Source organism: Barbus barbus (genome assembly GCF_936440315.1).
Source record: "Barbus barbus genome assembly, chromosome: 3".
Classification (NCBI taxonomy): domain Eukaryota; kingdom Metazoa; phylum Chordata; class Actinopteri; order Cypriniformes; family Cyprinidae; genus Barbus; species Barbus barbus.
The window spans coordinates 12,358,299-12,373,183 of record NC_136731.1 but is presented as its reverse complement, the minus strand read 5'-3'; the positions used below and the strand labels follow the sequence as shown (position 1 = coordinate 12,373,183).

Sequence of the window (14,885 nt, the reverse complement as noted above, 5' to 3'; positions counted from 1 at the left end):
CTTAACTAACGTTACATGAGTTTGTTTCACCTGCGATTTTATGGTTGCTAGGAAACGGAAACGCTTCTCGCGATGAACGGAATGAAGTCACAAATAATAATCTCTTTTCCGGCGTCACGAGGAATTACATTCTTCAAATTAAAAGTAAAAAAAGCGCAAGTAAACATATCATAGAAAACAAAAAGTAGAAACGACAACTAAATCAAGTTTTCTCGGTCGATATTGCTGAAATTTAAAGCTGTACTGCACAAGCTTTTGCAAGGAGTACGACACTAGCTTGTGTTTAGCAGTCAAGATAAAATATAGAGAACAAATATATATGCTACAGCAGTTAGTCGTCTAATGTTGAATAGCAAATATCCGAATATGTTATAAAGTTGAGTATTTGCATCTCAGCTTACAATAAAAAGAAAATGTACAAAACAAAGTAGTTACAAAGTGCATCACGGTGACAGATGCAACTCTGTTATGTGAGACTTTTATTTTGAAACATGTAAGGCGCGCGTGATATATGACTTCACAGTTTGTCAGTTTGAAACCGTTTGGGAGAGTAAAGTAGCAACAAGTGGAGGAACAGCGCACGCACAATCACAGCTGCAGATGACACTTCGCCAAGACATTATTATCATTCAAAATGATTTAGTGCTCAACAAGGATTTACTGTACACTTACGTTTACATTAGCACTTTATATAAGCCTGTCGCAGAAGTAGCGCTTCTCAATATTTGTGAATGAGTTCTGCTAACTGGTGAGCTAACAAAATGATGAAAAAAGAATTATGATTTAATATAAACTATTACACTACGAAACAATAAGTATTACTAATTATATATTCATAATAATTTTAAATGCATGTGATTGGCTGCATGCTGTATGTTGACAAATAATAACATGTCTGTCATTTATCGCTGTCTATTAACCATGATAATTAACTAAAGCGTACCAAAAATACATAGCTAAAGTTACATATGGATAAAATAAATTACGGGTTGTTTTAATTAGTCTTTTCATGTATTCAGGAGCAACATGACTGATCAGGACTGCTTTGGGATTCTGGACTCTGAGTTTGATCATTACCTAGTGGACATGAAGCCATATGTGCTTAAATTGACTGACAAAACAGGTGAGAATACATACACATATATATAGAGAGAGAGAGAGTGCTCTGTCATTTCAACACAGGATTTGTGTTGAATTGTGTTGAACACTACATTTGCCCATCAGATCGGCAGCGGTGTGCACTGTGGATTAAAAAGTTGTGTGATCCTGAGACCTGTGGCTCTGGACTGACTGGAAGGAAAAATCGTAACATGTACGCCCGACTCCTTCTGCACATGCTCAGAAAAGGAGTTTTAGAGGGACCCTTTACCCACAAACCTGAAGCAGGCAGCCTCAAGACTTTACCTACGTACATGGTTTGTATAAGGCAACATAACAACATAAAAAGTTTTATAGGTCTGAGCCCTGGAATCAGTGGTGATTGTTGAGCATTGTGATTTTTTTCTGATTTTAGTCCATTTATTTTGATGAGCCGTTGCTGGCAAAGTCACAGGAGCAGGGATCTGCAGTGCTGCCGGACTGGGTGTCTGGGGAGTTGGGTCAGACTGATGGCTCATGGTCCACCTCACCTCTCTCAAACACACACAGGTATGACACAGATTACTGTGAAGCCACCTGTGTTGAGGTTAGGATGTGATACAGTATGTGATTGATTAATTGCTTACTTGTGGCCCGCAACCCTACATAGGACAAGCAATTGGATGGATGAATAATTGTGAATCTGGTCTCATGAAAAGGACCTATATGTCCAGGTCATACTGTATTTCACCCCAAAATCAAAAGAAAAAAAAAAGATTTGATATTTTTCATAAAGACATCAAAGCTTATTGTAGTACACAGGCCTTTGATTCGCAGGCCCGAGTGATTAAAAATAATATTTGTAATTCTATTAATAATTAAACTTTCTATTCATCATTCAAAGCATCCTGAATATTAAGCAGCACCAATCTTTTCAACATCGATAATAAGAAGAAATGCTTTCTGAGCAGCAAAACAATATTAGAATGATTTCTGAAGGATCATGTGACACTGAAGACTGCAGTAATGATGCGGAAAATTTAGCTTTGCATCACAGGAATAAATTACATTTAAATTTACTATTTAGATTTGCAAAATAAATTTAAATAGTAAACAGCTATTTTAATTTGTAATAACAAATTAAGACACTAAAGGTGCATTTCTAGTTTCAACATTACTTATTCTTCAGACATTCCACTTTTAATACAATAAGTATTGGCTGTATACAAAGTGACCCACATTTGGCTTTTGACCACTGAATATAGTAACATTCAACAATCTGAATTTGGAGCCTCATTGAGATCCCCATATCTCTGGGACTGAACGATGTAGGCAGGGCCTTGAAAATGAAGACTCCAAAAGAAAAGTTTTGTAAGAATTAGAATCTAAAATCACGATATCTTTGAGTTGTAGGCATGCAAACTTTGGAAGAAAATACTTATGGCACTCAGACATCTGTTCAGTGCAGTTGTTTTGACAGAAGGAAACAAGATACATTTCTAGTTTTAATGTTATTTGTTCTTCTGACTTTCCTCTTTAAAAATTTTTTGCAAAGTGACCCACATTTTTGACCACCGAAATGTGTGCAATTTAACAATTTACTCCTGGAACCATATTGAAATTCCAATATCTCTGGATTAAGATATCTTTAAAACTTTTTGAGTTACAGGCCTGCAAATTTAGGAGAAAAAACACCATTTTGAAACACCATTGGCCCATAAAGCAACAAAGATTGCCCCACCCCCACCCTGCTGTAATTTGGCTCTGAATCTCAGGTGAAGATTGCCGTTTTGACCCCCCTCTACAAAATAGTCTATTAGTAAATATTCATCTATGACATGTAATATTTTGGCTTTCATCACTATACATGCTTATTTTTCTTCAGAAAAAATATATATTAGCAAATCCAAAATTTGAGCTGGGGAAGTTTCTGAAATTTGATTGAACTGACCTGGAATGACCCTAATGGCTTTGTAGGGTAATGTACATTCAGCCAATCATTATTGCAAAATAGACCCCTTCAGGGTGACACAACCCCAACATGAAGCCAATCATTTGGTAATTACTTGTTTTCAATTTAATAAATAAATGATAAAATCCAATGTTAAAATCATGACAAAAAAAGAAGAAAAACATTCATGCATTCATTAATGTGAGAAGAAAGAGCGCATGGAATAATACAAGAGCTATGAAACTAATACAGATCTGTAATTGTTTGCCCGAGGACACATGATAGTTTGATACCATTTAGTGCTCATACAAATATATTTAATTACAAAATGCAGCAACTGAAAAATTCCAGAGAGTCATTATAATAAGAAAAACATTTCATCAAGATCGTCTTAAATAAAGCTTATTTGGGATTCCCATATTAGATAAAGATCTGATCTGATCATTTTGGGCAAATTTATGCAGAAATTGAGCATTGGCAAGATTTCTAGCGGAATTGTATGCAGGTAGTATGTCATAAAATGACTAAAATCAAAACATTTCACTACATTGTGATCCAAAATATTTTGAAGAACACTGGCTTTCATTGCATGGAGGGAAAAAAAAATGTGTCATAATATGTTTGTGTTCTCAGAAAAAAGAAAGTCAATCAGGTTTGGAATGGCATAATTTTTGGATGAGCTATCCCTATAATTTGGAGCTTCACACAAGGACACAATGATGGCTCAATTAAAACCAGGCCTGTAAAACATGAAATATTCAGACCCTCAGTTGATACTCTCACAACACTTTCATGATCATCTTGTGTTTGTTCACTGCACTGATAACTAGTTTCATGCAGAAGCAGTGCCCTCAAAACTCTGTAATTTCTGAAATTACCTCAGAACTGGAGCACCTGTCATTCACAAATCTCTACACATGCCTAGCCCCACTGTCAACGACTCTCCTGTTCTCTCTGAAAAAAGAAAAATCCAATTAAACTGTCACTTATGACTCTCCTACTGAGCTTCTGCTATATGTTTTCCTTCCTAAAAGCAAGTGGCAGCGTTATCTCTAAAGCATTGACCCAGGCAGTCCACGTCCTTCTGTATCTTTTCCTTTGAGCCATTTACACCAGTTTGTCACTGGTTCATGCAGACAGTACATTTTCTGGAGTGAAAAAGGTTTTATATAAGTTGCACCAGCGCACAATCAATGCTAAGTTATGATGGCAGAAGTCACCAACTTTTACTGAAAATGAAAAAGTTCAGGTTGCTCCAAATTGCTGTAGTTGTGAACGATACTTCAGATTTATAAGCTATCTTGTCCCAGAAGAGAAAAGTGCTTAGATGAAAAGATTCAGTGCCAGTGAGATGTGTTATGAAAGCATGATGTTCTGTACGTTCTCCTCCACCGCAGTGTTCAGTTCTTTAGTAATGTTAGTTGCTGAAGATAAAAGCATTCCCTGAAACTCACTTTATCTCGGAAGCTTGAGCCAAGAATCACAAAGTGCTCCTTTGAGTTCTGACTTGTAAGACTATTTCGTACACTCCATTGCACATTAAGGCTAATGTAATAACTGCACATGCTGTGACCAGTATTACATTGTATTGTAATAAAATATTGATAATATAATAATTTTTCTCAAAATTGTACAAAATCTTGAGCTCATTTTATTTCTTATAACATGTATGATGAATTATTACATTATGAACACACTAAAACTTTTCATTTGTTATTATGAGCCAATCACTCAAAAAAATTATTCATTGGATGAACTCAATTTAATTGAGGGCAGGATTTCCATCCAATAAATATTGTGGCGGGAGGAGCCAACGACAGACACAGTGGGTGTGGCGTCAAGCCTCGGAGAGGTTTTTATTAAACAATAAAATGTACAAAAGTGTCCAAAGGGGGAAAAGTGTCCAAATAAATGGGGAATCTGGTGTCCTCGTTGTGCCGCGGGGCTAGTGAAGGAGGGTAGTGTTCGTCAGGGAAGGGTCCAGGGAAGGGGCGGAGTCCGGTGGCCGCACGCACTCCCCTCTCGGGGCCGGGAGCGAGTGGCGGCGGCGTCTCTTGCGCGGCTTCATCCATCTCCTGGGTTCCCGACGCTTCTGGGGGATTCGGCGGCCCGGCATCCTGGCCCGTCAGCCGCCTAACGGGTGCGGCAGTCCTCCTCGACGCTCCCTTCCTGGACCCACGAGGACACCAGCGTGCATGCACGGGGAAGAGACCGGTCTCCCGAGGAGAGGCGCGTTCGGCATTTAACGGCGGCGGTGATGAGGCTCTATTCACATCAGGTGCGCCTCATCACACGCCGCCAGCCCTGGCTGTTTCAGCACCCCTCCTCTCTCACACACCCACTCCCGTCGGGAGCCTGGTGAAGGGCAGCGAATACGGGACGGGGTGGTGATGATAGAAAGGGGGGAGGCAGCCGACTCGTCACAATATGTGTAGCCCCAACTCATAAAAAACAATTCATGCAATGAAATGTGATTGAGTTGGGCCAACTCAATTTGATCAAATATAGTTTAAATGAAATTGATACGTTGATGAAGCGATTTTTTTTATGCTTGTTGAACTCAAACTAAAACAGTTAACTGGAAAATAAATTATCAGGCCGACTACACTCAAAAAAAATAAAAATATATGATTAGCTGGATTTACTTAACTTTAGGCATTAGCCAACTTGTTTGGCATAGCATAAGATGGTATTGTTACATCCATGGCATGCCCATAGTTTTTTTTAATTATTATTATTAAAACAACTTTGCTTCATGTTAGCAGGTCCTCAACCCAAGCACATGCTCTACACTTTACCACAATGGTAACCCCCAAAACACTAACATACCAGTTAAATACAAACATAAAAGAGCATTAAACATTAACAAGTCTCCCAATTTTATCATCTAAATAATAATAAACGAAATGCCTAAAATAACATTTTATTTCAAGATTTACTCTCTTTATCCAGCCCTTCAAATCCACTTCCTAGTTGCACAAGTAAAATCATTTATGTTCTTTCAAAATGAAAATATTGAGTTGAGCCAAAATGCAACTGTTTCAAGTCAGTTTAACACAATGCAATTGTATAAATGGGAAACCTAACATAATGGTGTTAAATGAAAATATTTTTTTTTAAATAAATTGAACAGTGTTGGAGAATCTCTTTTTTTTTAGTGCTTAATTTGTAAAATATTGTGTGTGTGTGTGTATATATATATATATATATATATATATTTACACACAGTGTAGGCTGTACTTTATACACTGTTTTTATTGCACACTGTCGTTTATCAGTATGTATACCTTCCTTGTCTACTAAAAAAAAAAATTTAATCACCTCGTTTATGTGGAGACTACAAGTGCTTTATACACATTAGAAGTAATGCATAGTGATAATAATTGCATTTTATTTTTAGAACTTGTGCATTTTGTAGATAGTTTAAGAATGTATTAAGGAATACAGACAGCTTTTATGCCTTTATAATGTAAAGTTTTCACAACATTGTGATCATGTCATTGCATTAATAATGAAATAGCTCAAAGGATGAGACCCAGGAGGGCGTAAGTGACATTTCACCAACTTTACAGGAGAGCCAAAACAATAATTTTGCCATAATTTGATCTGACTTTGTGTACAAATTTCAATTGTTTATAATACAAATTTGTACACTCATGGATGACAGTACTTTTGCCAGTAGAAAGAGCTCATTAAGAGCTTTCATTTGATGTATATATCTCCATTTCATCAAAAATGTCACTTATTATACTATGTGCCGTTTTTAAATTATGCTTTTTTACTGATGTATAGGAACAGAGCGATGTTTTTCAGGACGTCTTTTTTTAGACTTTATGCAGCAATAATCTTTAAATTAAAATAAAGCAATCCTGCCGAGTATGGAAAGTTATGAAGTTAATATGTGTTTCATACGTCGTCTAAAACAAGCATTACAGATATATAGAGAGATCCTGATCTCTGAGTACAAGGAGCATGTAAAAGCTGGGTTTTTTTCTGTTGTTTTGTCATGACGCTCTTGGTGTGAATAGGCCTTTAACCACAAGTATGCAAGACAAAATCATTGGGAGAGACACATGCTTGTGTTTAGCCACACAAATGAATGTTTGGCAATGCCAGGCCTGTGTTTTTCTGCAATTTAAAGACATGACTCAAAGAGTCTCCATTGACCCTCACAGCTGAAGATTAAACTGCTTCTTCTGAAATTAGAGATCTTTCAATTGAAGCAGTCAGCAGATAGAGGAAGTCCATCTGCTTGAAAGCCTGGACTTGTGCTTCAGTGCTTAAATTTGGAGAAGACCATTAAAGGCATTTAGATCACAGACTCAAGTCCTGCTGGAGAAAATTGCAGCCGTGTCTTTTATGTGTCACACTCATTTAGATCAGATTAAAGCTTTGAGCTTGCGGCTCTTCTCTGATGTGGCTGTGTTTGCTTTCAGTCAGTCAGTCAGTCAGGTGATGATATAACAGTTCTGCTTTTGTGGTTTTCATGGGTGAAAACAATTGTCATGGGAGTCTTTTTTTCCCCTTTGCTTTTTCTTTTTTGTCTTTAATCCGTTGCTATTGAACATTGTTTGAAGTTTTACTGCTTTTGTGTACAATCATTATGTCTATATATTACATTTAAAACACAAGGTATTTTTTTAAGACATTGAACATGCTTCTTCAAGCCACGGAGTTTGATATTTTGTGCTTTTCCCAATTTAATACTTTATTTCTGCATGTATGTGAATGATGTACTGACATTATCCCCATATTTCCAGTAGCCTGTTGCAAACCAAAAAGAAAGACATATTTTCTTTTCATTTTCTTTTCTGTAATTTGGGGAAGGAAAAAAAAATGTAAAGTACAGTACATCTATAAATGTGCATCAAGGTTGATAATTGTTGTTTTGAATGTAAAGTATAAGGATAAAAAACACCTGCAAACAAGGTGATTTTTCTATTATGTGATAGTAAGTATAATCACTAAGATTTTTTTATTTTTTTTCTCTCTCTCTCATGTTTGTGAAATGTGACCCTGGACCACAAAATCAGTCATAATGGTAAATTTTTCGAGATTTATACATCATCTGAAAGCTGAATAAATAAGCTTTCCATTGTTGTTATGACAGGACAATATTTGGCTGAAATACAACTATTTGAAAAAAATCTCAATATTGAGAAAATCGCCTTTAAAGTTGTCCAAATGAAGTTTTTAGCTATGCATATTACTAATCAAAAATATATATATTATATATATATATATATATATATGATATAAATATATAAATATGATATATTTACAGTAGGAAATATACAAAATATCTTCATAGAACATGATCTTTACTTAATATCCTAATGATTTTTGGCATAAAATAAAAATTTTTAATTTTGACCCATACTATGTATTTTTGGCTATTGCTACAAATATACCCCAGCGACTTAAGACTGGTTTTGTGGTCCAGGGTCACCATGAAAGTAATGGCACTGAGTGGTTTAGACCGTTCCATGTTTGTCCACCTGATGGCGATCTTCACTTAACTTTGGCCCAAGCATAATTGAGTTAAGAGAGGCTTATACACGGTGAATGTTCAGACATGTATTTGTTGTGCTTGGCTTGTGTGTAACAGATCTGAGAGCAGTGAGACATTTTTTTTTTATTTTTTTTTTTACTTATTTATATAGCGCTTTATGCAATACAGATTGTGTCAAAGCAGCTTTACAGTGATAAACAGGAAAATACAAAACAAAGTAGTATTATTTTAAACAATTTTCTAATGCAGTTGAAAATCTAAAAATGTGAATTTATCAGGAAAAATTCATAGCTTTTTTTTGTATTATTTAAATTTTTTCATTAAATATAAAAAACACTAGCAGCATACAAATAATTGTTGAAAACACTTAATAAATGCATAGCACTGTCCTGGCAACCAGCTACAAAACCAGTGCCTTAATGTGTGGTCACATTTACCATTGGTTCGCAAATATCCATAGTCATTTCAATAGCGAGTGGCACAATCTAGAATTTTGCATGAGGGTGAAAGATTTTCCCACACAGATTTTGCACCGGATTCATTGGGTCATGTTAATTCACCACGCTGACCAACAAACAGCTTCTTGGTTTGAATGTAACTTCTGTGTGAGCTGTGCTTTATATATCGCTACACTACTGACATTGGATATGGGCCTTTTTTAGCAATTTTTTCTAATGTGACCACACCTTTACTGACCACCCAGAACTTGCCAGCAACAGCCTAGTAATGCTTTAACAACTAATCAGAACACATGCGTAGCTTACTAGCAACATCATAGCAGCCACTCAGAGTGCCCTAACAATGCATAGCAACACCCTTGTGGCCACTGAGATGTTGTTCAGATCATTTAAAGACCTAGTTGCCATAGTTTCCTCGTGAACCTTCCCATCTGTCTGTCTATGTTTTATGTGTTCACCGGAAACATTAGCCAGAGTCTCCAACCATTGCCAAACGTGACAGCGGCAGCAGCGACGGCCATAAGAGACCTCAGATGTGTTCCTGAGTCCAAGGTTTGAGTCAAGTACGCATGAATGCTTTGGCCTTGTGTTTTTAAGTGGCGTGGATGAGGACGTGTCCCTGGGGCCGAGGCTGTTCTGAGCAGCTGCAGGTCAGGACGCGGGGCTTTAATCAGGCCGCAGGGCAGCAGCACCTCCACGATCTGCCCCCACAGCTCTTTGATCCCACACTCTCATCTGATTCAATTATCCCCATCCACCTGTTAACGGCCAGGCGCCAATCACAATGGCTGGCCCTCATCTGACAGCTCAAAGGGAAGGTAGACTGTGTGTGTGTGTGTGTGTGTGTGTAGTATGCAAGCAGTCCAGCAGATTTAGCTGCAGTGCCCTTTTAGATCTGTTCTTTGATGTAATGTGCAGACATAGAGCTATATATATATATGTGTATATATTGTTTCTCATTAGCCCCCATCTGGTTGGCATGCTGCACTACAGCTCATGCCAGTGGTTGCATCCCAGTTTACATTTGTACTGTATATAATGTGAGACTAGGATGCCTGCTTGTTGAATCGCAGTATGTTCAAGATAGTATGTCAGATGACTGGAAGATGTGCTGTTTCCTTAAGGCAGCATTCCACTAGCCAATTTTTCAACTGATTTCCAGTTGTAAGATTTGTTTACATTCAAATGGAGCGTTGGAGTCGACGTTTAGCAGAGGGAGCTGTCGTGAAGCTTGGTGCTAACACAACCGTCATAGTCACAACAGCCAATCACATTACTTTTCTGGTGTTGCATGAACGTGATTAGTTAGCATCTGCGCTAGGGTATTTGGACAAGGTGATCTGATTGGCTGACATCATGCCCACAGACCGCTGGCTGAACGTCTGATGCATACTGCACAGAAAATTGGAAACACTTCAGGTGTTTCGAAGTCGTCATCGGATTGGTTGATTTCTACAGAATTTCCGGGAGATGTGTGTGTCGCGTTCTTTAACGTTCCACCTAGAAACAAAGATGCTGTGACACCAAACCCCCTCATGGAAGAACAAAGCCACTGTGACAATGAGTGCTTATCAGGATCAACTAAACGCTGAATTTTCAGAAGTATGTGAAATATTTAAGGTTCGCTGCACTGAATGTTTAAAATATGTCTAAGAGTTTTATAATCTGATTTACTGTTATTGTGGGGACATTTCCACAGCCCGAAACATCACGCAGCACAAAACGAAACATGATTGGTTGCTTTACCTATCTGTCAGGCATATGGGCTCTTGGGTGGGCTTTGGCCATTCAAAGAGGCCAAAGTTCCCAGACCTTCTGCCATCAGTCTGAAGGTCTGGCTACGCAACAGATCCACAATTCAGTTTTGGCATGACGTCACCCATTTAAAGTAATTCAGAAGTGTTACCGGCGATGGCCCGTGTGAATGCATCGTTATAGTTGTATAAAACTGCTGTCTCTCAGTGAGCAACTTGTGACAACAACAGCGTTGCAAAGTGAATGTTATTGTTGACTGAAACATAACTTCCAACATGCAGCAGCCAGACTCTCATGGCCTTGGCAGTGTTGTGCATTACTCAGAATTGAGTTGAGTTTTAAATAGTATTAAAGTTTTAAAGAAATATAATAATTGTCATGCAACTTTCATTTTGCTGAAGAACATTGCATTTCCCTGAATGCCATTACCCGTGTTAAATTCCTCTTATTGTCAGTTCAGTCCAGTGTCTTCTGGCCAATTCAGTTTATATTGGTGACTTGTGAACTGAGAGACATTTTCTTTTAAATATCTGTGTGTTTTTTGTTTGGTCACACTTTTTTGAGGATTTCTTTTTTCACAATTTTAAGGTCCAATTCTTAATATTACTTGCTATTAGCAAACCATTAACTACGACTTTTGCCTCAATAAACTCCTCATTTGCTGGTTATTAATAATTAGTAAAGTAGTTGTTAAGTTTGTTTAGCAGGATTAGGAATGTAGAATATTGTCATGCAGAATATGTGCTTTATAAGTACTAATAAACAGCCAATATGTTAATAATAGGCATGTTAGTAAGCAACTAGTTAATAGTAAGAATTGTTTCCTATACTAAAGTGTTATATATTGATCTCTGAAGGGATAAACATACAGTCATATACATTCATGGGATGGAAGGGTGAATTGCGTCATAATTCAGTTCATTACAGATTTTTGCATGGTGTTTCTGTTCTTATTTCTTTTAACTTCATGTGAGAGGAAATGTGCTGAAGAATAATAATGAAATTTAAGGTTGTCATTTGGTATGTTAATACTTATATGCAAATGGATTCATGCACACTTCAAGATTTTGACACATTAGTGTGTCAGTACAGCTGTATTGCACACTTAAAAATATGCACTTTCTCATCCACATGTGGATATACTTTTGTAAATATTTAAATGCAAATATCTTTGCTAAGCATATAAATAATTGTAGATCTTGCATGTAGATGTGTGATTGACAGCAAAATAAAAACAACTGCAGTGCTTTTAAAACTGCTTTCTCGTGTGGATTTTAGGCTAGGGCTTAATAGTAAGTCCAAACGAAAGCACAGAAAAAAGAAAATAGAAAAAAGAGGGTGTATGTGTCTCCAAATACTTGTCAAGACTTTCATATAGTCATCACATCCTCCCTCTCTTCATCATTTGACTAACGGGGGATTAGTTTAATTAGTTGAGATTTGCGTTAAGCATTCATAATTAGCTCGAGAACACGTTCTTAATTTGCCCATGAAACAAATGTGTCATGGCTGTCGAAATCAGCGACATCTAGTCAGACGAGTTTCAGCCTTTGAAGTTGTCATTGGTGGCCTCAGTGTAGCTGATCAAACTGGAATTATCTGGGCAAAGAAAGAGATCTCAAATATAACTGAACTGGAAACGATATACTGTATAATATATGCCCCCAACTGGCATGAGTGTGTGTCTGCTGGGAACTATAAGTACTAGAAACCATGGACCATGTGTGTTTTAGATGTGTTAAAGATGATGCAATTATTTCCACCATGTGTAAAAGAGAAGCTTTTTTATGCTTTCCTGCATACCTGTGAATGTGCTAATGGAGACCAAGGCAACAAGGAAAAGACTGATGCATCCAGATTGTTGTGCATGTGGATTTTGAAACATTAGTATGATCTAGTGTAAGGGAGCTTTTTTCTCTTCCACAGGAAGAGGAATTTGTTCAACGATAAGTCACCAACCAGACCCCTGTCCTCAAGTCCCATCAAACGTGATATCAAGGATGATGTCAAGATGGTAAGAACTTAAAACTGTCATGAAATCAACTTATCCAGTTTCTTTAATAAAACATTGAAACCTTAACACAATGTCTGCACATGTTCTTATAGCTTTGGGTTATAACCAGGAATGTTCCCATGTGTCCCAGTTTTTATCTGGTATGGGTTCAGACACCTTCCTTTAATGTGAGTTGTTTGCTCTGTGTGAACTTCCCACATCTCCTTCCCACATTCCTATTAAGTGTCAACAGTATCCATGTACTTCATTAGAATTGAGCTTTATTGGATATTTCCTTGCTTCTCTTTCCTGATGAGGCAAAAGCGAACTTGAATCAACAGTTCCCTGGAAACATTCAAATTATATAGAGCTCTTAAAGAGCTGGATTCTCTTGACAAAAGACTAGTGCCTGAAAACAAAGAGGAGTGGTACGTCATGTGACGCTCTGCAGGAATTTACTGCATGTGAAGGAGAAAGCAGAAATAATGTGGAAAAGTCAAACATCTGGTGTGCCATGAGGGGAGTATGTCCGTATCTCCAGCCCTCTCTGTTACTTGATCAATCTCTCTCTCTCTCTCTCTCTCTCTTTCTCTCTCTTCTATATTAAAAATCTAAAAAAATATATATTAAATTTGTAAAAATATCAAAAATGTATAATTTGTAAAAATAAACATAACATCAAAATATAAAAATAAATCTTTAGTTTTTAGAACAATATTTTAGAACAAGTCTTTCTGGTGATTTATACAGTGTCTTTCATAGCTGATGACAAATGTTCGATATCAGTATCTTATGATTTGATGTTTATGGTCAAAATCTGTTCTTTGCTGTGCAGCCAGATGATAAAAAGAGGTGTCAGCGTTGTTCCAAAAGTCACAATATCCTATATTGTAGAATTTTACATTATAATGTAATTATCATAAGTTAAGCATTTGTAGATTGAGGTTTCTTAATCTCTGCTCATGTCTAGCAGGTTTTACAGTCTCTTTAGTTCAACACATTGGTGGATAACTCAGAATTCCCCAGAGCGCTCTCCATCTCTGGACATGGTTTGTCGTTTCTTTGTTCCTCACTGTCTGTTTCTCCTCCAGGCGGAGGCACACAGGAGGCCGCCCATCTCCTCTGATGATAGTGACTTTGAGGCTCGCTTCAACAGCTGGAACCTGGGGGTAAAGTTGGATGTTTTTGTTTTTATGTATTTTCCTCCCATTCGTTAAAAATTCAGTTTCACTTCAACATGCATTTTCATATCTGACTGTTTGTTGCTATGGCTGTTCACATTTCATGGAGACCTTGAATGATCATTTTAATAATGAGAACACAATATGATGAATGTTGTTCCTGTTTATGAAACAGTGAACAGTTGTTCCACTTTAGTGTGCCGTATTCAATCATTATTCACATCTAACAATATTAGTCAGTTTAACTAGGTGCTATCCAGTACAGTGAGGTGCCATGTGCATTTAAATTAAGTAAGCTATCATTCTTTTCAGTGCATGCATGGAATTTTCACAGAAGTCAGTGCTATTTGTATTGTACTTTTTCACTTACAGTCTCAGTAAAGTATGCCAGATACAGCATTTTCCAGAAAATAAGTTGCACCAGGTCAAAATTGGATTGTTGAGAGATAAGTCACATTGATAAGTCACATACTTTCAGAAATAATGTAAAATATGGTAAATAAAACGTCATTTATAAACATTATAGACGTGTACAGTAATTTAGTTTCCCTCACTCCACAACAAATCCTTTAAATTTAACAGTATTCAGAACTGAATAAAAATGTAAAGCAAATTAATTATTCAATTCAAATAACACTTATTATAAACTTCAAGCCTGAACACATTTATTTAAATCATTATTAAAACTACCATTCTCTATACAAATAAATTTGGGCTCTTATTCAGCACAAATCCAAATGTATACGGTTTGCACACGTTTTGCCTGCTTGATGTTAATTTTCATATATACACGTCGCATTGGACTATGAGTTGTAGTATGTTTTAGATTATGAAAAACAAAATTATGGAAAAAATGTAACACTTTAGTATAGGGACCAATTGAACACCCCCACCGCATTTACTGTAGCTCCCTCATAAAAACAAACGGAGCTGCTCACTTTCTTACAGTGACAGCTAT

The 14,885-nt window shown here is 36.9% G+C and overlaps 1 protein-coding gene across 4 annotated transcripts in view; it reads left to right on the top strand.

Annotated features, from left to right (window-relative positions):
• Positions 1 to 519: 519 nt before the first annotated feature.
• Positions 520 to 14,885, top strand: part of LOC306847021 (centrosomal protein of 112 kDa-like) — a gene marked incomplete at its 3' end in the record, with an annotated part of 163,796 nt that continues 149,430 nt past the window's right edge. For all 4 annotated transcript variants that reach the window (XM_079380756.1, XM_079380755.1, XM_079380753.1 and 1 more), the window contains exons 1-6: positions 520 to 748; positions 1,020 to 1,123; positions 1,225 to 1,415; positions 1,514 to 1,647; positions 12,680 to 12,767; positions 13,838 to 13,915. In XM_079380756.1, the coding sequence (XP_079236882.1) occupies positions 732 to 748; positions 1,020 to 1,123; positions 1,225 to 1,415; positions 1,514 to 1,647; positions 12,680 to 12,767; positions 13,838 to 13,915 (612 nt within the window). In that variant the 5' untranslated portion in view covers positions 520 to 731. The remainder of the gene's footprint in view (positions 749 to 1,019; positions 1,124 to 1,224; positions 1,416 to 1,513; positions 1,648 to 12,679; positions 12,768 to 13,837; positions 13,916 to 14,885) is intronic.